The sequence below is a fragment of the Girardinichthys multiradiatus genome, chromosome 22, assembly GCF_021462225.1.
Source record: "Girardinichthys multiradiatus isolate DD_20200921_A chromosome 22, DD_fGirMul_XY1, whole genome shotgun sequence".
Classification (NCBI taxonomy): Eukaryota; Metazoa; Chordata; class Actinopteri; order Cyprinodontiformes; family Goodeidae; genus Girardinichthys; species Girardinichthys multiradiatus.
The window spans coordinates 18280939-18306885 of record NC_061814.1 but is presented as its reverse complement, the minus strand read 5'-3'; the positions used below and the strand labels follow the sequence as shown (position 1 = coordinate 18306885).

The 25947-nt window shown below is 40.3% G+C and overlaps 2 protein-coding genes across 4 annotated transcripts; one reads left to right on the top strand and one right to left on the bottom strand.

Moving 5' to 3' along the window:
* Positions 1 to 324: 324 nt before the first annotated feature.
* Positions 325 to 16993, top strand: fam149b1 (family with sequence similarity 149 member B1). Of its 3 annotated transcripts, none has more exons than XM_047351602.1 (16): positions 325 to 810; positions 2113 to 2229; positions 4193 to 4337; positions 4882 to 5030; positions 5115 to 5258; positions 7453 to 7608; positions 7727 to 7908; positions 8301 to 8443; positions 10614 to 10682; positions 11125 to 11237; positions 11382 to 11606; positions 11938 to 12061; positions 14872 to 14997; positions 15099 to 15180; positions 15892 to 16023; positions 16149 to 16993. In XM_047351602.1, exons 1-16 carry the CDS (start codon positions 764 to 766, stop codon positions 16229 to 16231), a joined length of 2037 nt encoding a protein of 678 aa, XP_047207558.1. In that variant the 5' UTR covers positions 325 to 763; the 3' UTR covers positions 16232 to 16993. The 3 variants fall into 3 exon arrangements, with proteins under 3 accessions (XP_047207558.1, XP_047207557.1, XP_047207559.1); XM_047351601.1 differs by having other exon boundaries at positions 327 to 810; positions 16146 to 16993; XM_047351603.1 differs by lacking the exon at positions 10614 to 10682 and having other exon boundaries at positions 331 to 810; positions 16146 to 16993.
* On the bottom strand, positions 16817 to 20379 carry dnajc9 (DnaJ (Hsp40) homolog, subfamily C, member 9). The gene is made up of 5 exons (XM_047351608.1): positions 20027 to 20379; positions 19650 to 19790; positions 17500 to 17754; positions 17192 to 17278; positions 16817 to 17107 (listed from the first exon to the last, which is right to left on the bottom strand). Exons 1-5 carry the CDS (start codon positions 20198 to 20200, stop codon positions 16997 to 16999), a joined length of 768 nt encoding a protein of 255 aa, XP_047207564.1. The 5' UTR covers positions 20201 to 20379; the 3' UTR covers positions 16817 to 16996.
* Between the last annotated feature and the right edge of the window lie 5568 nt (positions 20380 to 25947).

Below are 25947 nucleotides of genomic sequence, written 5' to 3'. Positions count from 1 at the left end.
AAAAATAACTTTATTTGTAGTTATGCTTTGCAATACAATTTTAAATAACGTTGAAAAGGACAAAACTATAAAATGATAAACAACAAGGGACAATGCTTTTTCCTAGAAAAAGAAAAAAAAAACTAAACATTGTAAGAAGTCATGTTTAAGGTTTATTCAAATCAGTTTTATACAGTAAACAAATAACTCATCAACTGTCACCGGCTTCCTTGTCCCTGCTAAAGCCTTCCCACAGCATGACGCTGCCATGTTTCAGTGTTTTTCAACGAGTGTTGGTGACATGAAACCATTTTACCCAAAGCAGGAATACATTTCCCAGGTAACCGCGCGCTTATGAAGTCACGTCTCCATGACAGCCGTGCTATTGTTGACGTTTGTGCTAACGTTAGCATCGTAAATTCTCGAAGTTTAGTCTTTAAGAAACGCAGACGGATAAATCTTTGACCACACACGATTATTATTGGTTTAGCGAGACGAGGCTGACGATGAGTCACCTCTTAGAAGTGCTGCGGCACCACCTTTACTTTATAGTGTTTTTGTGTCATCGTCCATGCAACGCTAGTTAGCCTATTTCCAAGCGTAGCCTCCCCCTCTAACGTTAGCCGCAGCCCCGTCCAATATTCCAGATCCAGGCTTTTACCTGGTGGGGACCTAGAGGGGGACTGGAGGAGATGTTGGAGCTCCCTCCCTGTTCGCAGAGAGTCCATGGAGAGGAGGCGAGGATGAGAGACGTGGGCTCGAGCCCTTGAAACGGAGAGAAAGGATGATTTCTCGGTACAACAGGAGAGCAGTATCGCATAAACTTGAGATGTGAGTAGTAAACGGTAAAGGTGGATGGTTAAATTATGCTCTGTATACAAGTTGGTTTTAAGCTGTCAGTGACTTAAAGCTCTGGTAAAATGCGTTAGTGACTGGTCAAACACATTTACTCTTCATCTGGTCTGTCTTCTGATTTAGAGACTCAGACTTCACAAGATCTTTATATAAATTGTTCCTCTTCAAACATTCTGTATTTGTTATCAGTCAGATTATCATTATGTAGCTTTAGCTTAGACCTCTCACCAATATCAATTTTACTGGTAGACGAGATTATGCTTTGATCGCCTGCTACTAACAGTATGAGATTCTAATGGTATGATAACCTTCAGTAAAAATATCGAGGGTTTCAAGGTAGCAAAGTAAATAAGGGTTTAACATGATATATTAAGTGGTAATTAAAGCAGAGAGGCAACAGTTGTTCCTACTCCTGCAAAAAAATAATCCAATATGTTGACACATACAGTTATAATAATGGGATCAATAACAAGTATTGTTGCTAAACCTTTTCGCTGTTCCGCATGTTATAGAGTAGCACAGCTTTAACAAGCTGGAAGTAGCAGGTTAATAACAGTGGTTGATGGCTGGGACTCCTTTAGTTTCAAAGCCATGACTCTCTGCGTTTATTAGACTGAAAATATTTTCAAACAGCCATATTTTTCTTTTTATTGCCTTCTTTAATCCAGTTGACAGACAGTGTGCAGCAAGAGGAGGGGCAGAGCTTCATAGAACTTTTATCAGTCTGGCGCATTTTCCATCATCTTATAAAAAAGATTTTTAGAGTGAAGATGTTTGATGTCTATAAGAAGCTTTGTGTTTTATTGGTTCCCAGGAAGATAGTATTGTTTGCCTGCTGCAGCTCTTACACAGATGCAAGATAGTTCAGTTCATTTTTACCTTAATTTCTCTAAAATCACACAAAACGTTCTATTTTTTTCACTAGCAAAAGGAATAATTGTTGCTTCTGTGCTAAATAAAAGGAATTAGACCATGTTATGGATACATTTTTGCTGAAAATGTTTGTAAATTATATTGTGAAATTGGTATCATCCCCTGAGAATGATAAACTGGCCCATGCCTACTGTAAACAGGGTCTAAACTGTTTTATATAGTGTAAATAACTCATTTTTTGCCGGTTTCAGGGTTATCTGCTGTTTCAGTAACAGGGAAATATGGTGTCTCTCTTATCTCATCATGCTTTCACAATTATAGGGCCATTTATGGAATAAAGGCAAGATGTTGGGCGTCATCCTCAGATGACACTATGGATAATTTCTCAATGTCTCTTCTGTGCAGTCGTGGTTTGTCTCGAAGCAGCCTCGATCACCACCCTCTCCCTGAAGAAGTAAACGAAATCCAAACCCCTCCGCACTACCTCCATGACCTGCAGGAAGCTGTCTCCGCACACAACAGGTAATTGAGTGCCCGCAAGCTGGAGTTGCCCCTTTAACCTTTGCAAGTCTAGAGCAAGACCAAGATATAGAACAAGCGACTGCACTAAGAACGCACACACAGATACTCTGGATGTGTTGTAACTGTACACCGTCTTGAGCAGACAGCCGATTCTCCGAGTTCTTGCTATATGACACCCAGAAGAAGCGGATTAATTAATACCACGTTGCCTCCTTCAGATGTGCAGTCAAAAGGATGAATAATTAGGCAGCCTGTTAGAATATTCTATCGAGTTGACATTTGCTCCTTATTTCCAGTTTGATTCCGTCAGCAGCCACTGCTAATTATATTTCTGTAGCCTCATAAATGAGATTTCCTTGACGTTAAAATAGACATTAGATGTTTCTTGTTTATTGATGTGAAACACAGAAAAAATGAGTTTGCATTGGCATGAAAAACATTTTTAGGTTTACCATAGATTGTGCATCCTATACATATTTGCAGGAGATTCGGTGCCTTGCAAAGTATTCATACTTCTTGAACATTTGCATATTATGTCACATTACAGCCTCAAGCTACAATGTATTCCCCTGGGATTTTGTTTGACAGACTGACACAAAGTAGTGCATTTTGTAAGGTTGATGTTGCCATATGGTTTTCAAAATGTTTTACAAATGAACATCTGAAATGTGTGTTCCAGTTAAAGCTAGAAGTCTTTTGGGGCATGCCTTTACCAGCTTTGCACATCTAAAAACTTACATTTTTGCTCAGTGTAGTGCATGGCTGCAAGTCAAAATAGTATGAGGTCTGTCAGATTAGTTAGAAAGTGTCTGTAAAAAAAACTATCTAGATTCTCAATTGGATTTAGGTCTGGGCTTTGACTAGACCATTCTGACAGTGTTTTATGGCCTATAACTTCGGCTGTTTTGCTCTATCCATCTTTTCTTGCTCACAGTAGAAAAAAAGACAATTACTGGAGTAGATGCTTCGTCCATCTTCACATCAACCCTGCCCCGTTGCCCTGTCCCCTGTGAAGAAAAGTATTGCTGCCTCCACAGTGTTTCACTATGAGGATGGAGCGTTCAGGCTGATGCAGTGTTTTTTACGACACATACCATTTCGGCATGTCAGACAAAATTAGTAAAAATGATTTGGTATCATCTGACTAGAGCATCTTCTTCCACATGTTTAATTTGTTCTCTGCGGGGCTTGTAGCAAACCACATATGAGTCCTCTTATGGTTTTCTTTAAATAATGGCTTTCTTCTTCCACTCCCTACAAAATCCAGATCCACCTTAGCTGTGAATGTTTGCAGCTCTTCCAAACCTGCCGTGGTCCTCTTGGATACTTCTTTGATTAATGCTAGTTAAGTTGGATGGTAAAATTACTTAAAAAATAATAAAGGCCACTAGAGTCTAAAGATAACTTAAAAAAAATTTGTATATTTATATCTTGGTAGGTTTGTAGTTGTGTTATATTCTTTCTCTTTTCAGATGATGCGTTGAACAGTGACATGTTAAATGTTTGCGATATTGTGTTATGAACTTAAAGCCCTGCACATCTTTATCTCTGCCCTGTGTGCTGTGTTCCCTAACAATCCTCTGAGGCCTTCACAGAACAGCTGTGTCCATACTGAGAGTAAATTACAAACCCCTGAACTCTGTTTACTAAGTATTTTACTTCTAAAAGCAGGTGGTTACAATGGATTTAATTTAGGAAAATTAATGTAAAGGGGTCTAAATACACACTTTTTCAGATTTTTATTTGTAAAACATTCTGATTCTCTTCCTCTGTACAATTATGCTTTACTTTGTGTTGGTCTATCACATGAAATCATATTAAAATTCTCTGAGGTCTGTGTTTGTAACATGATAAAAATTACAGGGGGTTAAGATTAATGTTTGGCAAGGCACTTCCAGTTTTTGCTTTGAAAGCTTCATGTTAATATAAGATAAAATAAAAGATCGCTGCGTTTTCTATTCAGCTCACAGACGTCTGCCGCCTCAGACCGCTCCGACTGCCCGACCGTCATCTCAGTGTCATCCAACCAGTCCTGGTCCGGTATTCACAGCTCCACAGGAACCGGTATCTCCACAGAAAGGAGCTCCGTTTTCTCCTGGGGCTATGATGTAAGTCTACTGTTGTTCAGAAAGCAATCTTAGCATGATCTGTGTGAGTTGTAAAAGACATTCCTTCTTTGTGTTGAAAGCATCCTCTACCATTTGTTCCGCTTCTACACAAACATGTTGTCACATTTTTATTATGTCTAACCAGCATTTAACACCTTTTGGAAAATGTGGGAAACAGACACAGTATCTGTGTAACATACCAGATGGCTAATTTGTATGCTGGTAGTTCTTATGCAAGGCAACATTCTAGTCGGGTTGTTATTATACTGTTCTTTATACACCGGTCAATAAAAAAACTAACTCACAGCTCTACTCTTTTTCTTTACATGTCTCTATTTTTTTGTTTTTGTTTATGGTCCTGCTGGGGCCCAAACAAACACCTCGAGAATCCATAGGAGTTTATAAAAACAAAAAACAAAAAAAAAACGCTGCAGCTTGCTTGCAGATAGAACCAGAATGCAAAGCAGCAGCTTTCAAAAGTAGATTCAGCGTGCGAGAGAAGAAATAGTTTCCCCGACTGTGTTTGTATTTCTCTGTCCCACAGGAGTTCGACAAGGCGGCATCGCGGCAGGTGCAGCAGATGTTTGATGAGATTGACACCGAGCTGTACGAAGGGAGAGGCAGTGGGGAAGGGATACTCCAGGGGCTGCAGGACGAATGCCAGGAGTGGACCACACGCTTTCCGCATCTTCGGTAAGTTATGTGCTGTTTTCCTTCAGCTCATAGTTTTGTTTTGTTTTGAAAGTTTGCTTTTTTAGTTGGATGTGTCTTCCTCAGGATTGTGGGGACTCAGCTTTTGTGTCCCACGGATGAGGGCTTCCAGTGGTACGCCACTCCAGGGACCGTCAGCCCTGCCAGCAGCCCGTCAGCAGGCAGAAAAAGTGCTGTGAAGTGCCAAGGCAAAGAGAAAGGGGGTGCAGAGTAGGTTTTAAAAACACAGGCCACTGCTTTGCTGACTGATTAAAGGATTTCATCTGTTTTATCTTCTCAGAGGTAGTTTTCGTCTTCTGGTTATGTCAGGTTCTTTGCAGCGTGTTGAAACAGATAAGGCAGTCATGAGAAAAGCACATCAGCTTAGTCAATCTTTATTTGTCCTTTGCAGATAAATACAGGTCCTTCTCAAAATATTAGCATATTGTGATAAAGTTAATTATTTTCCATAATGTCATGATGAAAATTTAACATTCATATATTTTAGATTCATTGCACACTAACTGAAATATTCCAGGTCTTTTATTGTCTTAATACGGATGATTTTGGCATACAGCTCATGAAAACCCAAAATTCCTATCTCACAAAATTAGCATATTTCATCCGACCAATAAAAGAAAAGTGTTTTTAATACAAAAAACGTCAACCTTCAAATAATCATGTACAGTTATGCACTCAATACTTGGTCGGGAATCCTTTTGCAGAAATGGCTGCTTCAATGCGGCGTGGCATGGAGGCAATCAGCCTGTGGCACTGCTGAGGTCTTATGGAGGCCCAGGATGCTTCGATAGCGGCCTTTAGCTCATCCAGAGTGTTGGGTCTTGAGTCTCTCAACGTTCTCTTCACAATATCCCACAGATTCTCTATGGGGTTCAGGTCAGGAGAGTTGGCAGGCCAATTGAGCACAGTGATACCATGGTCATTAAACCATTTACCAGTGGTTTTGGCACTGTGAGCAGGTGCCAGGTCGTGCTGAAAAATGAAATCTTCATCTCCATAAAGCTTTTCAGCAGATGGAAGCATGAAGTGCTCCAAAATCTCCTGATAGCTAGCTGCATTGACCCTGCCCTTGATAAAACACAGTGGACCAACACCAGCAGCTGACACGGCACCCCAGACCATCACTGACTGTGGGTACTTGACACTGGACTTCTGGCATTTTGGCATTTCCTTCTCCCCAGTCTTCCTCCAGACTCTGGCACCATGCAGAATTTGCTTTCATCCGAAAAAAGTACTTTGGACCACTGAGCAACAGTCCAGTGCTGCTTCTCTGTAGCCCAGGTCAGGCGCTTCTGCCGCTGTTTCTGGTTCAAAAGTGGCTTGACCTGGAGAATGCGGCACCTGTAGCCCATTTCCTGCACACGCCTGTGCACGGTGGCTCTGGATGTTTCTACTCCAGACTCAGTCCACTGCTTCCGCAGGTCCCCCAAGGTCTGGAATCGGCCCTTCTCCACAATCTTCCTCAGGGTCCGGTCACCTCTTCTCGTTGTGCAGCGTTTTCTGCCACACTTTTTCCTTCCCACAGACTTCCCACTGAGGTGCCTTGATACAGCACTCTGGGAACAGCCTATTCGTTCAGAAATTTCTTTCTGTGTCTTACCCTCTTGCTTGAGGGTGTCAATAGTGGCCTTCTGGACAGCAGTCAGGTCGGCAGTCTTACCCATGATTGGGGTTTTGAGTGATGAACCAGGCTGGGAGTTTTAAAGGCCTCAGGAATCTTTTGCAGGTGTTTAGTTAACTCGTTGATTCAGATGATTAGGTTCATAGCTCGTTTAGAGACCCTTTTAATAATATGCTAATTTTGTGAGATAGGAATTTTGGGTTTTCATGAGCTGTATGCCAAAATCATCCGTATTAAGACAATAAAAGACCTGAAATATTTCAGTTAGTGTGCAATGAATCTAAAATATATGAATGTTAAATTTTCATCATGACATTATGGAAAATAATGAACTTTATCACAATATGCTAATATTTTGAGAAGGACCTGTACATTTGCTGGAAAGATAGTGTTACTCTGTAAATTAGTCGCTTTTTTGAGGTGTTTCCTTGCTTTTCTAAAATAAACACTAGAATGTTTGTATCGAGTGACTTTTGGCAGCATTTTCTGATTGCTGCTGTTTTAAAGGAGTCCTCGCTGACTCCAGTTCTGTGACCTACATACTCTGCCTAGTTCGTTAAATATTTGGGACAAAGTCACATTGGGTAGTTGAGATTTACAGATGACACTCCAGAGTTGTGTGCGCAAGGCTGTGTGTCTACCTGACTAGGACACCTTTTAACTGGGTTAGCTCGATCAGATCAAGTTGCATGTGCACATGCAGGGTTTTTCTTTTGCGTTGTAAGATGTGTTTTAAAACCTGAGTGTTTCTGAATAACAGTGTCTTCTTTTTGGAAAAAAAAGGTTGAATATTCAGGGCAGGAAAGCTGGGCTGATCAAATTCTCATCATCTGCGTTTGATGGCCTTCCTAACAACACCTCCAGCAGCTATGACCAGTCAAGAGTGATCGACGTAGAGGGTGTGATGGAGGAATATCTGGCTTTTGATGGCAGTGACTTGTGAGTTGCTCACCTTCATAAACTGCATAAACCTAAACAAGCCTGCAATACAAGTATTGTTCATTTTGTGTAACATAATTTGAACAAAAGTAAAATGAGTATTTTGTGTCCCCAAAAGGAATGATGATCGTTATGAGGAATGTTTGGAGTCAGCTCGGAGGCATCACAGTCTGCCCCCTGTTTCACCGTACCGCTGTCGCCGTCAGGCTGTTCTCGACTTGCTGTTTGATGATGTTTGGCAGGAGCTGGTTGGTTGGATGAAAGAGCTGGTGCAACGTCACTGGGAGTGCGGCACCTCCCGTAATACTGCATATTTTTCTTCCTTCCTTCCGTCTTTCCTTCCTTCCTGCCTCCATCCCTCCCTCTCTCTGTCCCTCCGTCCGTTCCGTCTGTACGTCCTGCCTGCCTACCTCCCTCCCTCCCATCCATCCATCCTTCCTTCCCCCCCCCGTTTGTCCGTCCAATTTGTGGTGTTTTGAGATTCCAATTTTAAAGCTCTCCCTTTGCAGAAATATCGGCCATAAATTCGTGGGTAACTTTTTTGTATTTATTATTTTAAGATGAACATAAGAGACCATGAACTTTGGAAAGTTGAGTGTGGAAAGGTCTGAAATTTTGAAGGGAAAAATGTGTTGGATCCCTGTGTCTATGTTTGTGTTTTGGGGATTCAAATGTTAATATATTTTTGACAGATGAAGAAACCATTTGTGGGAACCTGAGCCATGTGCAACCAAACACTCAGAATCCTTTTATGCTGCTCTCCACGCTGCCCACCGTGCTTCCAAAACTCGGTCAGAGCCGGGTGCCACCTCTTGCAGCTGGACCACAGCTCCAGGTCAGTAGCTTGAGGACGACTAGAAATGAGAGGCTGGAAACTTTATCTCATAAATATCAGTCTCAGTAGATCAGATAATCAATTCTGTGATTTTCTTTTCACATCCCATAAAACATTACTTTATGTGGTAACTTTCAGGCAATTTCAGTCTACCTCAATGAAAACAATTTGACAACATGTCAACAACAAAAGGATCATAACCCATGATAAAGGTTTGCAAAAGCTTTTTTTTTTTTTTTTTTTTACTGAAGCAGCAAACATCACTCAGATCTTTTTATCCACCATAACATTTTATTCAATTTATTCAAAGGGGAAAGAAAAATTCTACATTAAAAGAAGATTTTTAACATAATCAAATTTGCTGCCCTTTTTTAAGCCATCAGCAATTCATATAACATTTATGTAACTGATGCCTTTTTAATGTTCACCTTTTTAAAGTTGGTCAGACTGTCTCAGCTTTTATTTATTAATCCACGACTTCCTGTTTCATTGGGGTATAAATATGATGTGACACAGAGACTCTCTTTGACACTGGCCGATAGACTGGATAATCAGCCATGTTTATCAAGACGTCCTGAAAGAGTAGCATCACCAAGTCCCATAACTATCAGCATCTCAACTGCTTTTTTAGAAGACATGCAAGGCATTTTCTGTCCTACCATCACAAACATAAAAGTGTGAAGTGTGCCAAACTCTACTGGACCTTTAATTGGAACCATGTGCTTTGGACAGATGAGACTAAGATTAAGTTTTTCGGCCACAAACACTTCAGGTGGGTCCTGTGTGATACAAATGACGAGGATGTGGGAAAGTACTTCATGCCCACTGTTAAGTATGGTAGAGGATCTGTGGTCTTGTGCTCTTGTTTCTCTTCCAGAGCCCCTGGGAACATTGTTTTACTTCTTGGCATTATTACTTCTTCGGAATATCAGGAGATGTTAAAATAAAATCTGGTGACCTCTGCCAGAAAACAGAAGATGAGTGGTCAGCGAGTTTTTGAGCAGAATATTAATCCAAAGAATGTGGCCAAATTGTTCACCAGACATAATATCTACCGTCTTCCATGGCAACCTCAGTCCCCAGAACTAAATTGTGTTGAAAACCTGTAGAAGTAGCTGAAGAGAAGAAGGCAAGGCAAGTTTGCTTGTATAGTACCTTTCAGCAACATTTCAGAGTGTTTTACATGATGAAGAAAAGTACTTTGCAATGTAAAAAACACTAAAAAGTACTTTGGAGTTGCAAGATAAAGGAAAGTAAAAGAAAAAAAAAGTTGTACTACAGTTTAAAATGAAAGAATTTTAATATTTTAGGGCTGAACGAGCCCCATGTCAGAAAAGCTAATATTTTAACCTATTCATTAATGCACTCTGTGCTTTTTGGTCCATATTTTTTCTTAACATAAAATCAAACGTTTCTCCCGGGGGAAGGAAGCAATTCTTCAGAACTCTTCTGGCCCATTACGCGTCTGGGTAATGGGGGAAAAATTCTTGTCTACATCTGGACCAAGAGTCAGATCATTCTCTGCGCTCTGTTACCTTCCCCCTAACTTTATGTTGTCTGTTCCGAGGTGGAAAATCCTAATTAACCTTTATCCACAGTAGAAACCTTTACAATATGTTTTAGTTAATAGTTTAAATAGAAGAATCAAAAGCAAATCTAAATAAATGGAGTTTTAACCTTAATATTAAAGAAGTCTGGCATTCAGCATTGTTGCAGTTGCTTCTCCGGACTTGAACAAGAAGACCTGAGTGGTCTGGAAGGTTAACACAATAACAACAAATCTTTAATTTACTTTGGTGTTAAGCCATTCAGTGATTTTATAAACTAAGTATTTTAAAGTCTGTTCTCTGAGATACAGGGAGCCAGTGTAGGGACTTAGGGACTTTAGAGCTGGGGTGATGTGCTCTACGCTTAGAAAAGGGATGTTTTATATTCCCCAGAGTCTTCATTTCTGCCTGTTACTCTTCAGTTCTTATATCCCTGTTTCCATCCCTTTTTGCTCTGTACTTTATTTTAAAATGGTTTTGAACCTGCTGTTTTTTTTAATATTTTGCTTCTTTAACTTTGTATCACTCTACTTATACAATTCTTTTTTTTATTCTCTCTACTTTGCCACCCCTCCTTTTCTCTGTATCCACTGTCTTTCTTTGGACGTGCCCCCCCTCTAAAGAACACAAAGTCAAGGGGCTCAAAGCACAAATCCAGACGGAAATCCAAACAGCAGAAAAGACCTTCCGCTGTATGTTATTCTCCTGCTTAAAGCTGAAGCGGTGGTGTGTTGTGTGTAGGCCATCTGTTGAGGCTCATTATCCTGAATATATTTGCTTGTGCCTGTTGATTAACACCAAAGCATCCCCACTGTTTATCTCTTTAATCATCTTCAACACATTTGCAAGATGCACAACTTTGTTTTTATTTAGATCTTTTTCTTTTTGAACAGCGTTTCTCTTTAGTTACTGCAATTACCCATTTTACGATTAGTGACTAATTTATTGGTGGCTTAGCTGCATGGTGACTATATTTCAAGAGTTGTATTTTGAAGTAACTAACCACATTTTTCCAGGGATTCCTCCATCTTTTTTTCTCATCTTCATCGTCTCTGTCCTTAACCCTGCTATTAAAAACGTTGTGTGTTCCTCCTTACTTGATATTTCCTCTCACTCCTCTTCTTCCATGCTCAGGTTGTTAGGGCGCCTGTGGGGGCAACAGCAACGCAGCACAACTTGAATGACCTCATTGTGATTCACAGCATCCCCCTGCAGCAGAGAAACTTGGCCGTGCTGGAGAGAAGCCAGTATGGACATATTTTACCCTTCTTACTATTATATTTAGCAAAAAAAGAGATGCAAAGCCTTGATCAGATTGTGTTTTGTTTCTGATTTAAACATCTGGCTTTGAACAGTTCATCAACCTTGCGTCTTTCTCTGTTCCCGCACAGGGAGCCGGACGAGCGTGCGTCTCACAGACCAGGCTCTAGCGCTGTCCCTTCCAGCAAACCTCGTCCTCGCAGAGCCCTGGAGCAGAGTTCTTCCTCGCTGTCCCGCCCACTGCAGTCAGCTCGCCGCCGAAACCCTCCTCCCCGGAACCTACTGCCCCTTGTTCAAAGCTTGAGTCAGTCCGGCACAGGAGGATACCTAGATGAGGTTATCCGGGGGACACGTCTGTGAGTTGAAGCATTGCAGTAACCCTACTGAACCCCTGCCCTTCTTTTTATTACTTTAATCTCATCAGATGCTTGTGTACCTCCGTAAAGATTAATATGGAAGCAAAGGTCATTTGGACTCATGACTGTACACAATCTTGACCCATGAATTTGACCTCTACTTTGGATAAAACAAATTTGGATTTGATTGACAAATGTAGTCTATTAAACGTTCAGCTGTAACCATTTACAAATAGAACTCCCACTGTCATTCCTTTTGTCAGAAACAAACGAACAGAGATCGAACAAAGAACTCTTTCAATGTGAAAGTGATCAAATTTCTCTCCAACAGAACCACAGCCAGCGACCGATTAACATCGCCGTTGTTGCCCCTGAGCCGCAACACTCCCCTGCCCCCCATCGGAACCGGAGAATCTGAGTCGTCTCATCCAGGGCTGCTGTCAAAGGTCACACAGGTACATGTGTCAGCAAAATGAATATGGCTGGAATTAGTCATCTCATTAAAAAAGTTATACAGTGACTTGTGAAAGTATTTGGCCCCCTTGAACTTTTCAACCTCTTGCCACACTTCAGGCTTCAAACATAAAGATATAAAATTATTAATTTTTATGAAGAATCAACAACAAGTGGGACACAATCATGAAGTGGAATGAAATTTATTGGATGTGTCAAACTTGTTTAACAAATAAAAAACTGAAAAGTGGGGCATGCAATATTATTCGGCCCCCTTGCGTTAATTCTTTGTAGCGCCACCCTTTGCTGTAATTACAGCTGCAAGTCACTTGGCGTATGTCTCTATCAGTTTTGCACATCAAGAGACTGAAATTCTTGCCCATTCTTCCTTGCAGAACAGCGCGAGCTCAGTGAGGTTAGATGGAGAGCGTTCGTGAACAGGAGTCTTCAACTCTTTCCACAGATTCTTGATTGGATTCAGGTCTGGACTTTGACTTGGCCATTCCAACACCTGGATACATGTATTTGTGAACCATTCCATTGTAGATTTGGCTTTATGTTTTGGATCATTGTCTTGTTGGAAGATAAATCTCCGTCCCAGTCTCAGGTCTCTTGCAGACTCCAACAGGTTGTCTTCCAGAATGGTCCTGTATTTGGCCCCATTCATCTTCCCATCAATTTTGACCATCTTCTCTGTCCCTGCTGATGAAAAGCAGGCCCAAACCATGATGCTGCCACCACCATGTTTGACAGTGGGGATGGTGTGTTCAGGTGATGGGCTGTGTTTCTTTTATACCAACATATCGTTTTGCATTGTGGCCAAACAGTTTGATTTTGGTTTCATCTGACCAGAGCAACTTCTTCCACATGTTTGGTGTGTCTCCCAGGTGGTTTGTGGAAAACTTTAAATGAGACTTTCTATGGATGCCTTTAAGAAATGGCTTTCTTCTTGCCACTCTTCCATAAAGGCCAGATTTGTGCAGTGTACGACTGATTGTTGTCCTATGGACAGACTCTCCCCCCTCAGCTGTAGATCTCTGCAGTTCATCCAGAGTGATCATGGGCCTCTTGGCTGCATCTCTGATCAGTCTTCTCCTTGTTCGAGATGAAAGTTTAGAGGGACGGCCGGGTCTTGGTAGATTTGCAGTAGTCTGATACTCCTTCCATTTCAATATGATTGCTTGCACAGTGCTCCTTGGGATGTTTAAAGCTTGGGAAATCTTTTTGTATCCAAATCCAACTTTAAACTTCTCCACAACAGTATCTCAGACCTGCCTGGTGTGTTCCTTGGTCTTCATGATGCTCTCTGCGCTTTGAACAGAACCCTGAGACTATCACAGAGCAGGTGCATTTATACGGAGACTTGATTACACACAGGTGTATTCTATTTATCATCATCAGTCATTTGGGAAAACATTGGATCATTCAGAGATCCTCACTGAACTTCTGGAGTGAGTTTGCTGCACTGAAAGTAAAGGGGCCGAATAATATTGCACGTCCCACTTTTCAGTTTTTTATTTGTTAAAAACGTTTTACACATCCAATAAATTTCATTCCACTTCACAATTGTGTCCCACTTGTTGTTGAATCTTCCCAAAACATTTGAATTTTATATCTTTATGTTTGAAGCCTGAAATGTGGCAAGAGGTCGACCAGTTCAAGGGGGCCGAGTACTTTTGCAACGCCCTGTATACCGTGTGGTGCCTTGTTAAAGTTGTCATACCCTTTACACTTTTCCACATTTTGTTACTTCAAAATGTTGAAAAGTTAAACTTAATGTATTTTATCTGGATTTTATGTGATAGATCATCACAAAGTACTGCATAATTGTGAAGAGGTGGGTTGTGTAGTGTACTTGTAGTGAACCACTGCAAGTCTTTTGGCTTATTCTCTACCAACTTCTTACACCTAAAGACTTAATTTTTTGCTCATTCCCTTTTGCAAATTAGCCAAGTGCAGTCAGATCAGATGAAGAGCGTCTTCGAACAGCGGTTTTCTAGTCCTAATCTTAACCATTTCTTTGCAGCTCTGGCTGGGTGTCTAATGTCATGCTCCTGAAGCTGAAGATCCTTGTCTTTTCCAGCCTCTAATGAGTTTTCTTGCAGCATTGCCTTGCATTTAGCCTCGGCCTACCTTTACATTAAATCCGACCAGCTTGCCCTTACCTGGTGTAGAAACGTACCCCCACAGCATGATGCTGCCAACACTATGCTAGTTTTCGTCTCCTCTACAAAGTTCAGTTTCAGTGTCATCTCACCAGAGCATGACACTGGGTTTGTTTGCAATTGAGCTCAACTCTTTTCATTTTCAGATGATTGGTTAAACAGTGCTACGTGAGACGTTGAAAGTTTAGGATATTTGTATATAACCTAACCCAGGTATAAACCACTCCACAACATTCTCGCTGACCTGTCTGCTGTGTTCCTTGGTCTTCAAGATGCTGTTAGCTCACTAATGTTTTCTAACAAACCTCTGAGGCCTTCACAGATCAGCTTTTAAAACGGACATTGAATTACAGATGGACTATATTCAGTAGTTAAAAGAAAACAGGTGGTTGCACATACTTTTATTTAGGGATATCAGAAAAAAGGGGGCTGAATGCAAATGCCTTACCCACTTTTCAGATGATTATTCGTAAATGTAAAAAATAAATTGCACGCTTCTTCTTCGCCTTCTACAATTATGCACATTAATTCACAATAAAATACATTAAGGCTTGAAGTTGCATTGTGACAAAATTTGAAAGAGTTCAAAGGTTCACAGGCAGTAAAACTCTGTCATCAGCTTGTGTGTTTAACCTTTTTCTCACTAGCGTCAAAAAGGCCCCTCCAGCCGTGCCCACAGTGCTATACACGATGAAGCTCGCGGTTCCATACCGAGGGACCGTCACCACATACTAGATGTCTTCTCTCGCCCCAACACAACACACACATACAGGGTAAGAGATTTTTTATTAGGATTCCTCAAAGAATGGAACTTGACTTCTATGTTTTATTGTTGGCTGTTGTGATGAATATGACCTCTGATTTTGTCTTTTAGTCAGACACTCCGTATCGTAGTTCCTTCACTGTGCTGGACAACATCGGGCAGGGCCGGCCAGGCAGAGCATCTGTGGGCACAGGTCAGAAGTTCAGCCCGAAGGGACACTGTTCAAAATCAGGAAGAAAACTAAAACGTGTGACCTAATTTAGTGGTTCCAGATCACTTATATCCCAATGATACTAAACAGTTAATCAGATTTCTAACCACATATTTAATGTGTCCTGCTGCGTTAACTGCAGCTGGAGTCCAGGCTAGTCCATGCTGTGGGAATGTTCCCCACTCTTAAATGGGCTTTGCTTTCCAATTCTCTCAACGTTGTTTGTTGTTATCTCTGTTCCTTGTCCACCTTTTCCTTCCACTCAACTTTCAGTTAATATGCCTGGACACAGCCCTCTGTGAACAGCTAGTTTCTTTAGCAAATAACTTTTGTGGCTTACTGTCATTATGGACATCTATCAAGCAGTCTTCCATATGATTGGCTACACCAGAACATACGATTTCTGTATTAACATTTTTTTTTGTTCTTACTTCATTTTTTGAGATTAAATTCGGGGTTTTGGTTAACTGCAAGCCACATTTATAAAAATGAACAATGAATCTGATATTGTAAGTTATGGAGATGCATCTGTGGATATAAGATTTCTCAGTGGCTCATTGATTTTTAGCTTCTTAATCACATTAAGCCTTTAGGAGGTTTGTTTTATGCTGGATTTATTTTTTATAGCTGGATTTTTTCTTTCAGTCCTGTAGTTAATGATTTCTGCATTAATGTATTCCTTCATATCAACAGACTCTCTGGGCATCGGTGTGACAGGTATCAGTCTTGGGATCAGCAGCTCATCTTTCTTGGACTCATTTCCTCACCACCAGCACTCGCCCATCAAAAACGAAGACGAGCCTGAGCCTCAGGCCCATGTCACAGGTCAGTAGAATAACTTGGCAGAACTACAGCTAGGTCATCTTCCAGACAGTAGAACTGAAGTAATCTTTAAGTGTGAAATGATGCCACAGCTAGTAGCAGTTTGATATTACTCCTTTTTCCAGTAGGTGCTCTGGTTCCTGCGTCTGTTCCACCTCGTTCCTACACCAGAGGAGGCATCTCATCCAGATCCAGCAGGCCTTGCTTGTAGTTTGCCCCTGATCTCCACAACCGCCGTGTTAATAATCTTTCCCTGCATTTTCTGTGCCCTCTGTCTTGAATTTCTTTATTTATTTTTTTTAGAATTTTGCCTGGATTGCATTTTTAAGACCTATTTTTGTATTTCAGAAATCCCCTTACGGGCCTGCCAAACATGAAAATCGATCAGTCTTTTGTAGTTTGTGTTGTGTGTGAGGCTATGTATGAGTATTTCTTTATGTGAATATGATGTATAATACACACTGCTCTGTGTTGCTGTAGGGGTAAATGACTATGCAGGGTGTGGTGTCTGAACGGCTCGCTGCTATCCAGGTGTTTCTGCTGGAATTATCCTACAATGTAGGAACCTTAGCATAAACACAACATTTGTAAATACCAAAAGGAACTTTTTTCATGGTGTCTGAACAAAGTGGTAAATTTAATATAATTTTCTAGCTCTTTATTAGAGCAAAGCCAATGGGTCATACATCAGGGTTAGTGCATAAGTAGTTTATTTCTCACAAGGGAAATTAAGCAACAACCCTTTTTCCCCTTAATGCTATTTCTTTTATCTGTTTTATAGAAACTAGACTTCAAATAATGTGAACAAATGCATTTATTATTAGAACTTTTACAACATATTACAACAAATAAAAGGATTTACATTTTTGTATTATATTAGGAGCTAAAGAGCCTGAAACAGTTTTACGTTTAGTTAGTCTGAAAAGCTTTGTTTAAACTGTAATACGAACATAAAAAAGAAAGAAAATCCTAACATTTACTTTTTGGCTTTTTTTCCTTTTTGTGGTTTTGGGCTTTTTTTGGAGTACTTTGCTTCCAGATCTGACAGGAAACTGTTAAAATTCTTCTCTCTGGACTGCTGCTTTTGCTGCAAAATGAGGAAGAGATCAAAGTTAGAGCGAAGAAGCAGAGCCTTTCACAGTATTTGTAGATGCATGCAAGGATGTGAAACCTTTAGCATCATGACGAGACTCTCATCCTCATCACTAAGCCCCATCTCTGTCTTCATTTCCTCTGCTTCTTGTCGCTCCCGGTCAGCCTGGAAGGTCAGTTACAAGCACACTGTTAGTGAAATGGAAAGAAATACAGGTTTACCTCTATGTACATTTGTTGCATGAGAACAGAAAGAGGTACTTATTTGATGATGGTTTACTGGCAAACTTTGGCCATTAAAAAACAAAAATCATATTATAGAAAAACCAATAAAACTATGCCTAAGCTTGAGGGTCTTCTGTTTTTAAACATATGTATAGTTCTCACCCTCTTTCGCCGAGCCCTCTTCTTCGTCGCACTCTCCTTCGTAAAAGCCGGGAAGGCTTCCACTTCTCCGCTCTTGATAGCAGCCTGGATGATGCTGCACAGCCTGGGCTCGTCTTCCTGAGAGCTGCAAAGAGCCGATGCGGTGATGGCGTCCAAGTCCCCCTCGTGCTGCACGTACAGCCGGATCACATCCTCCCTCTCTTCTTCAGATCCCTTGTATTTCTTCTCAAATTCAAGAATGTCCTGCACTGTGATCTAGGAGAGGAATGGACAGAGAGCAGGTTGTAATGATCCCCCCCCAAAAACAGGTAGCAAAGTAACTTGTATTCTCATTTTTCACATCAGTCTTGGAAGAGGACAGAGTATTATACCACTCATGTCGCCAGATGAAGAAAACACTGTAGAAATGTGAAAACTTGTATTTGTATAATTATGTTTATATAAAAATTCTCTTGGAAATGTATGAGATCAAACCTGTTTTTAAAATCAGGAATAAAACATTCAAACACCTCCATACAGAAGCAGACTTGTACAACTTACAGAAATAGCAACAGCAGAGAAGTAAAACTAAAACACTTCTCAGCAAAGTGAAGAATGCTCTCCTGTTAGACTTCGTGTCAGAAAAAACATAAACCGCTAAATAAAAAACTAAATGCAAGTGACCACCTGAGCAACCCTTGAAGCACAGCTCCAGTCAGGAGTTTCCAAGCGCTCATTATGGTCATTATTGCGTTTCTAATTTGGGTTTTCAATGATCCAACAAACAATTGAATGATTTTTTTTATTACTAATTGTGGTAATAAAAAGTTTTAATTTATTGTGAATTTTCTCTATGACAAATGGTAAAAATTACACATACAGGCTCAAATATATAAATACACCCCTAATATTTGAATCAATGTCCCTTAGCAAGTTGCACATCAACCACAGGCTTTTTTGGCCATCAACGAGGTCCTTCATACTTTCACTGGATGTTTGACAGAATTGGTACATTCATTTAGATTGTTTTCATTTTTCACTCAGCTTTTAGGCCTAGTTCACTAGATTTCCATAGGGTTTAAGGTCCGAGCCATTTCGGAGGGTTAAGGTAAGGCTGCTCCATCAGTTCCAGTTATGATGTTGATCAAGATCATGGTCCTGTTGGAACACCCAATTGTGTCCAAGTTTCAGCCAACTAGCTGTTGATCTGAGATGCAATTAATAAACATGGAGGAAGATTCATATATTTGTTATTCCAGCCACTTTGTGCAATGTGCCAGTACCATTGGCAGCAAAACAGACCATCATGATGCTACCACCACCAAGCTTTACAACAAGCATTGTACAAACATTCTTAGGTTTGAAAGCCTCAATTTGAGCCCTACACTTATTCTTCTCATCATTGTGGCTAATTTTTGACCCTTGTCACACTTTTCTCCAGGGTGTATTTGACTTCTTCATGTCGGCAGCTGCAAATTTCAGTCGATCTTTAAGGTGTTTTGGAGATACTCCAGGTTCATAATCAACTTTCCAGCTCATGTGTACTTTTTAATCTGAGGATGATGACTTTGGTCTGATGGTTGAAGCTAGGATAAATTTGGATCATTTTGGAATGGATGAAGGGGCGAACATTAAACGTCTAGGATATCTGAACCCTGTTAAAACCTGTGGACTATAACTAAAATGCAGCTCACAGGGAAGGAAACCAGACTATTTTAAACTAACTATTCGTTTTTGATAAGAACAACAGTCATATATTAAGCCGGGATTATACCAACAACTTGTTATTGCTATCAAAAGTGTGTGGTTGTCCTGCAACTGCTAATGGAATATACTAATATTGAAATATTAGTAGCCATTTATGTGTATTTCTTACCCTGTATGTATTAGAAAAAATAATCCACAGTAAATTCAAACTGGCAAACCCGAGTCTATCCTTTCAGTGTCATTCAAATTGTTTATTATGGGATTATTCTAACCATGGGATTTGTGCATATGATGAATAACGGTAAACAAACTATCTGCAGTTGTTACCCACAAAGCATATAGAGTATTTTGTTGCTTTATGGTGAACGGAGACATGTTGTATTAAACAGCTCTGGCAGATGTGTAGAGGCCGTTTCTGTGTATATGCGCTGTTTTGGGATGTGACCACTGGTGTGCTCCAGTACCTTAGGGAAGAGCAGCCTCCAGTACTCTTCCCAGCAGCGGTCCTGACTGAGAACGTCCGACTCTTCATCCACCACCCCCTGCTCATCATACACGGCCCTCTGATCCTTGTCGCTTAGCACCGCATACAGCTTTCCCAACACCTGGAGGTACAATTTTACACTTAGATGTAAGTGAAGTATCACAAATACCAAATATGAAATTTGGCAGCATGAAAACTTGATTCTAAAACGTGTCTGTATTTCTGCAATGACAGAAAATGTGATAAATGTACTTTAAGAGCGCTAAGACGAGGTTTCCCATAAGTAACCGCAAATGCCAGTTAGCTAGGTTAGCTCCTAGCTTGTCAGATTGACAGCTAACAGCAAGGAAAGCTAACCTGAAACTTCTCTGTGGCTTGTGGGTCTTCTGGAGCCCTGTCTGGATGGACCTTCAGCGAGACTTTGTAGTAGCTCTTTCGGATGTCTGCCTCACTCGCCTCTTTGTTTATACCCAGCACCTCGTACAGGTTGGAGCTGTTGAACAGCTCCTGGCACCGCTCAAGCAAACCCATGGTGGCGGACAGAGCTCTGGTTCAGTCGGATAAATTAGTACAGGATCTGGTTGGCACAATGTCTACACGACTTAAATCAATGATTTTACCGACAATACTAAAGAAACCAGTTTTCTGCGCACATTAAGCTCGTACAGCAATTTGGCGCGCTGGCCTATCATGTACATCCGTACGTGCAGAGACGCGCTGACGTAACACTTTACGCGATCTTTATTGGTTTTAATGGCAGCAGACTTTTTTTGTTTTACATTTATTTAACCCTTCCTTCATTATTTCACTTCATGGAATGATTAAACTGCTATACACCAATAAATGAATAATTTCTGAAATCTAAAAATAATAAAAATAAATCTAGGAGACAGTTGTCTAAGATTCAGACAATGTAAAGTAATAAATATGCATTGCTAAGCTATCACCGAATTTTCTAATCCTGTTGAAAGACCCAGAGAAGACCCATTTCAGGTTTGCTGATAGAGTGCAGCAGATTTAAAAAAAACACCTCCTGGTATTTTAAAGACTTCATGATCCTATACAAGACTGTGGACCGTTTCTGATTCTGATTCTGATTCTGATCCTGACAGTGGATCAGAATCAGCTTTATTGCCAAGTTCGTACATACAAACAAGGAATTTGACTCCGGTACACTTTGCTCTTTTGTTCGGTTTTTGCATTACAGAATATACAAATTTACAATTTACAATGTACAATATACACATATCTAATACAAAAGGTGCATTTGCAACATCTGTATGCTGTTGTTTTGTACTCTATTAAATGTTCATCAGAGAAACAGCCTGGGGGAAGAAACTGTCTTTGTGGCGGCTGGTTTTAGTGAACAGTGCTCTGTAGCGGCGGCCTGAAGGTAAAACTCTAAACAGTTTATGTGCAGGGTGTGTGGGGTCTGCAGAGATTTTACCAGCTCTTTTCTTGACCCTAGACCTGTACAGGTTCTTCTCAAAATATTAGCATATTGTGATAAAGTTTATTATTTTCCATAATGTCATGATAAAAATTTAACATTCATATATTTGAGATTCATTGCACACTGAAATATTTCAGGTCTTTTATTGTCTTAATACGGATGATTTTGGCATACAGCTCATGAAAACACAAAATTCCTATCTCACAAAATTAGCATATTTCATCCGACCAATAAAAGAAAAGTGTTTTTAATACAAAAAACGTCAACCTTCAAATAATCATGTACAGTTATGCACTCAATACTTGGTCGGGAATCCTTTTGCAGAAATGACTGCTTCAATGCGGCGTGGCATGGAGGCAATCAGCCTGTGGCACTGCTGAGGTCTTATGGAGGCCCAGGATGCTTCGATAGCGGCCTTTATCTCATCCAGAGTGTTGGGTCTTGAGTCTCTCAACGTTCTCTTCACAATATCCCACAGATTCTCTATGGGGTTCAGGTCAGGAGAGTTGGCAGGCCAATTGAGCACAGTGATACCATGGTCAGTAAACCATTTACCAGTGGTTTTGGCACTGTGAGCAGGTGCCAGGTCGTGCTGAAAAATGAAATCTTCATCTCCATAAAGCTTTTCAGCAAGCAGATGGAAGCATGAAGTGCTCCAAAATCTCCTGATAGCTAGCTGCATTGACCCTGCCCTTGATAAAACACAGTGGACCAACACCAGCAGCTGACACGGCACCCCAGACCATCACTGACTGTGGGTACTTGACACTGGACTTCTGGCATTTTGGCATTTCCTTCTCCCCAGTCTTCCTCCAGACTCTGGCACCTTGATTTCCGAATGACATGCAGAATTTGCTTTCATCCAAAAAAAGTACTTTGGACCACTGAGCAACAGTCCAGTGCTGCTTCTCTGTAACCCAGGTCAGGCGCTTCTGCCGCTTTTTCTGGTTCAAAAGTGGCTTGACCTGGGGAATGCGGCACCTGTAGCCCATATCCTGCACACGCCTGTGCACGGTGGCTCTGGATGATTCTACTCCAGACTCAGTCCACTGCTTCCGCAGGTCCCCCAAGGTCTGGAATCGGCCCTTCTCCACAATCTTCCTCAGGGTCCGGTCACCTCTTCTCGTTGTGCAGCGTTTTCTGCCACACGTTTTCCTTCCCACAGACTTCCCACTGAGGTGCCTTGATACAGCACTCTGGGAACAGCCTATTCGTTCAGAAATTTATTTCTGTGTCTTACCCTCTTGCTTGAGGGTGTCAATAGTGGCCTTCTGGACAGCAGTCAGGTCGGCAGTCTTACCCATGATTGGGGTTTTGAGTGATGAACCAGGCTGGGAGTTTTAAAGGCCTCAGGAATCTTTTGCAGGTGTTTAGAGTTAACTCGTTGATTCAGATGATTAGGTTCATAGCTCGTTTAGAGACCCTTTTAATGATATGCTAATTTTGTGAGATAGGAATTTTGGGTTTTCATGAGCTGTATGCCAAAATCATCCGTATTAAGACAATAAAAGACCTGAAATATTTCAGTTAGTGTGCAATGAATCTAAAATATATGAATGTTAAATTTTCATCATGACATTATGGAAAATAATGAACTTTATCACAATATGCTAATATTTTGAGAAGGACCTGTATAAGTCCTGGATGGAGGGGAGGTCAGTCCTGATTATTCATTGCAGTCTGGACCTGTCCTATTTTGTGGATGAGCCAAACCACACTGAGATGGATGAAGACAGGACAGATTGAATGATGGCAGTGTAGAAGATGACCAGCAGCTTCTGTAGAAGGTTGAACTTCTTGAGTTGCCTCAGGAAGTACAGTCTCTGCTGGGCCTTCTTTCGAACAGTGTTTATGTGTGAAGACCATCTCAGGTCCTCAGAGATGGTGGTTCCTAAGAACCTGAAGTGGTCCACGGCCGATACAGTGTTGCTGAGGATGGTGAGGGGGGTGTATGGGGGGGGGGGGGGGGGGGGGGAATCTCCGAAAGTCCACCACCATTTCCAAAGTCTTGAGTGGGTTCAGTTGTGACATTTTGGACTTTGTTTGTGGTTTTGTGTTTTTTTTTACCTTTTTAGCTAGATGTTTCTTACTTGTGTTTTGTATTCATGTTAGTTGTGGTTTTCTGTTTTGGGCTATCTTCTGCCTGCCAGTTTGCTCTCCTAGTTCCCTTGGCATTGCTTTCCTGTTTATTTTCTTAGAATGGTTTCTTTATGATTATTATGATTATTATTATTTCTCTTAGTTCTCTGGTTCCCTTGCACTCTCATTTATTAGTTTCCTTTCTGTTACTCCTCTCGTCATTTGTTTTCCCCTTTTAGTTATTACTCAGTTTAAGTTCCCTTTATTCTCCAGTTCTTCTTAGCTTTGTTCCTCTAGTTCATCTTTGTTTTCCACCCTCTCCTTTATAGGTTAGCTTTAGTTATTGTTTACTAAGGTTTCTTTACTTTTGTAGTCTGGGTTTCCTTATGGTTTCTGTTTTGCTAAGTGTTTAGGTTGTTGTGTTCCCTTCAGTTTCTCAGTTTCCTTCAGTTCATGTTTATCCCTGATTATTATGCTTTATTTTTATCTTGGTTTATAGTTTCATTTAGGTCTGCTTACTGTCTTGTCTTTAGTCCCTTTCCTGATGCTTTTGTTTCATTAGGTTCACCTGCTCCCTCTTTCTCCCATCCTCCTTGTGTCACCTGTTCCTTGTTCCTCTGATTACCTGCCCTATTGTTTCATGTCCACCTTTGTCTGTATTTAAGTTTGCCTTCGTCCTTTGTTCCACGCGGTGTCGTTATGTCTCTTCCATGTTCTTGTGATGTCTCTTTTGGATTTTTGTCCTTGCACTGAATTCTGTAGGTTCTGTTTTCAAATACCCTGTCAACTGGATTATCTTGTCACCCTGCACCTTGCCTTCACGTGAGTGAACTTTTTAAATTAAAGTTGGAGCTTTGATCCCACTCTGCTTTTCTCCATGCTTGTCTGCCTCTGGTCCACCACAAAATACAATTATGACACCCACAGCATGACAGATTCTCTACTGTACTTAACTATGGGCATTAGGTGTTTTATATTAATCTTTTGTTTTACACCAAACCCACCTAACCAAAAGGTTTAATCCGATTTTTACGTGACCAAAGCACTTTGTTCCAAATGAAGTCCCAGTAGCACATTGCAAGCTTCAAACAAAAATGTTTATGCTGCTAGGATGGAAAAAGCTATTTTGGTACCATAATTCCCAAAACAACGCATGACATGTAGACTGTGTGTAATTGTTGTTTGATGCCTTTCTATGCAGCAGTTTTCTCACAGTACATTTTAGGGAGTTATTACCTGCTATCTGTTGGCAAGATAAATGTGGGTCTTCATTTAGAGTGATGGGCCTTTGACATGTCATGTGTATACTCCAAGGAAACAGAAAGTGGCGGATTAATGATTTGAATTCGTACATACTCTGACCAACTTAAAAAGAAAGGTATATATTAAAAATGCTACAGTTACTATTATTTTAAAGGGAATGTTTGTGTACCATTGGTAATTTTGTTAAAAAAAATTCTTAACATGAATTCTTTTTTTTTGTCTCAATGAACAAATTTACTAAAATTAAAAGGCTGAATTATGTAAAAACCTCTGTCAGTCTTTGGCATTTTTACAAGTGTGGTTGATAAATTTGTGACTAAGAAACATTCAAGGTATAAATGGGGTATGTACATAACATAAAACATTTCTGGAAACCAATTTCACATGGTATACTTAGGTTCTTCTGTACTCTTGGTCTTAAACTTTAACTTTGTTTTCTAGTTGTGAAGTATATTGGTTGCTTGTAACATCACATATGTTTTTAGCTATTAGCTCTGGCAATCCCCCAACTCTTTTTTTTTTTTATCAAATTGTTATTTTTTTGTATTTTCCTCATACATGCAACCAAAGAAATGGAAGCATATGTGTGAATTGCTGACATGTACAGTATGATTGAAGATCTTTTTATCTTTTTGCTAATGTTACCACAACGAAAACAAATAATGTAAAGAATACCTTTAGAGAAAAATTAAATGTATCACATCTGAAAAGTTTTTAAAAACAAATCCAGAAAACAAATACATGGAAATTAAAATGTATGTATAAATGAATAAACTCACATTAATTTATACAAACCTCAGGAGTTTGTCGAGCCCCATCAATTCATTAACAGGAAATTGCTGTTACCATAGTTAGAAAATAGTGGCATCTCTCGACACAATTTATATTCCACAACAAAATACTCTTTCAGTCCTACTATCACAAACATAACCATGTGGAATTTGTTCAGTTCTACTGGGCAACAAATACTCCAGGTGGACTTGGTATGAAACAAAAGATGAATGCTGTGTATGGAAAAGCAATCATGCCCACTATTAAGTACGGTGGAGTGTCTGTGATGCTATGGACCCGTTTGTGCGTCTAAGAAAATCTGGATGACTCTGACAATAAACTGAAAATGGGTTTCATTTGGTCTTTTAGCTGGATAAATGCCAAGTCGACACAGAAATAATTTTTCAGACACAAAATGAGCTATCTGCCATGGTCATCACTGTCACCAGATCCTACATAGAATTAGAAAAAATAGAGAGATTACACAAAGAGCAATGGTCAAAGATCCCTCTCTCTGTGCACTCCAACCTTGCAAAATGTTCAGGGGTGTTATGGGAGAAGAACGACTATCCTATAGGCTTAATGGGTGTTCAAAGTTTAACAGCAGGTGTACAAACAATGGTGCCAGCAATGATTTTGTTCAAAACTATAATTTCAAACATGTTTTTCCCCCACTGAATAACTAGAATTAAATTAAAAGGCAGATCTGTCC

What these genes read in the sequence shown, in the direction of transcription:
- fam149b1 (XM_047351601.1), top strand. Translation starts at nt 764, where the DNA reads ATGATTTCTCGGTACAACAGGAGAGCAGTATCGCATAAACTTGAGAT. An exon ending in AAAGAGAAAGGGGGTGCAGA is followed by an intron (nt 5,259 to 7,452) that starts GTAGGTTTTAAA and finishes TGGAAAAAAAAG; the next exon opens with GTTGAATATTCAGGGCAGGA. An exon ending in TGCTGTCAAAGGTCACACAG is followed by an intron (nt 12,062 to 14,871) that starts GTACATGTGTCA and finishes TTTTCTCACTAG; the next exon opens with CGTCAAAAAGGCCCCTCCAG.
- dnajc9 (XM_047351608.1), bottom strand. Translation starts at nt 20,200, where the DNA reads ATGGGTTTGCTTGAGCGGTGCCAGGAGCTGTTCAACAGCTCCAACCTG. An exon ending in GGAGGCTGCTCTTCCCTAAG is followed by an intron (nt 17,755 to 19,649) that starts GTACTGGAGCAC and finishes TTCCTCTCCTAG; the next exon opens with ATCACAGTGCAGGACATTCT. An exon ending in GTCTCGTCATGATGCTAAAG is followed by an intron (nt 17,108 to 17,191) that starts GTTTCACATCCT and finishes CTCATTTTGCAG; the next exon opens with CAAAAGCAGCAGTCCAGAGA.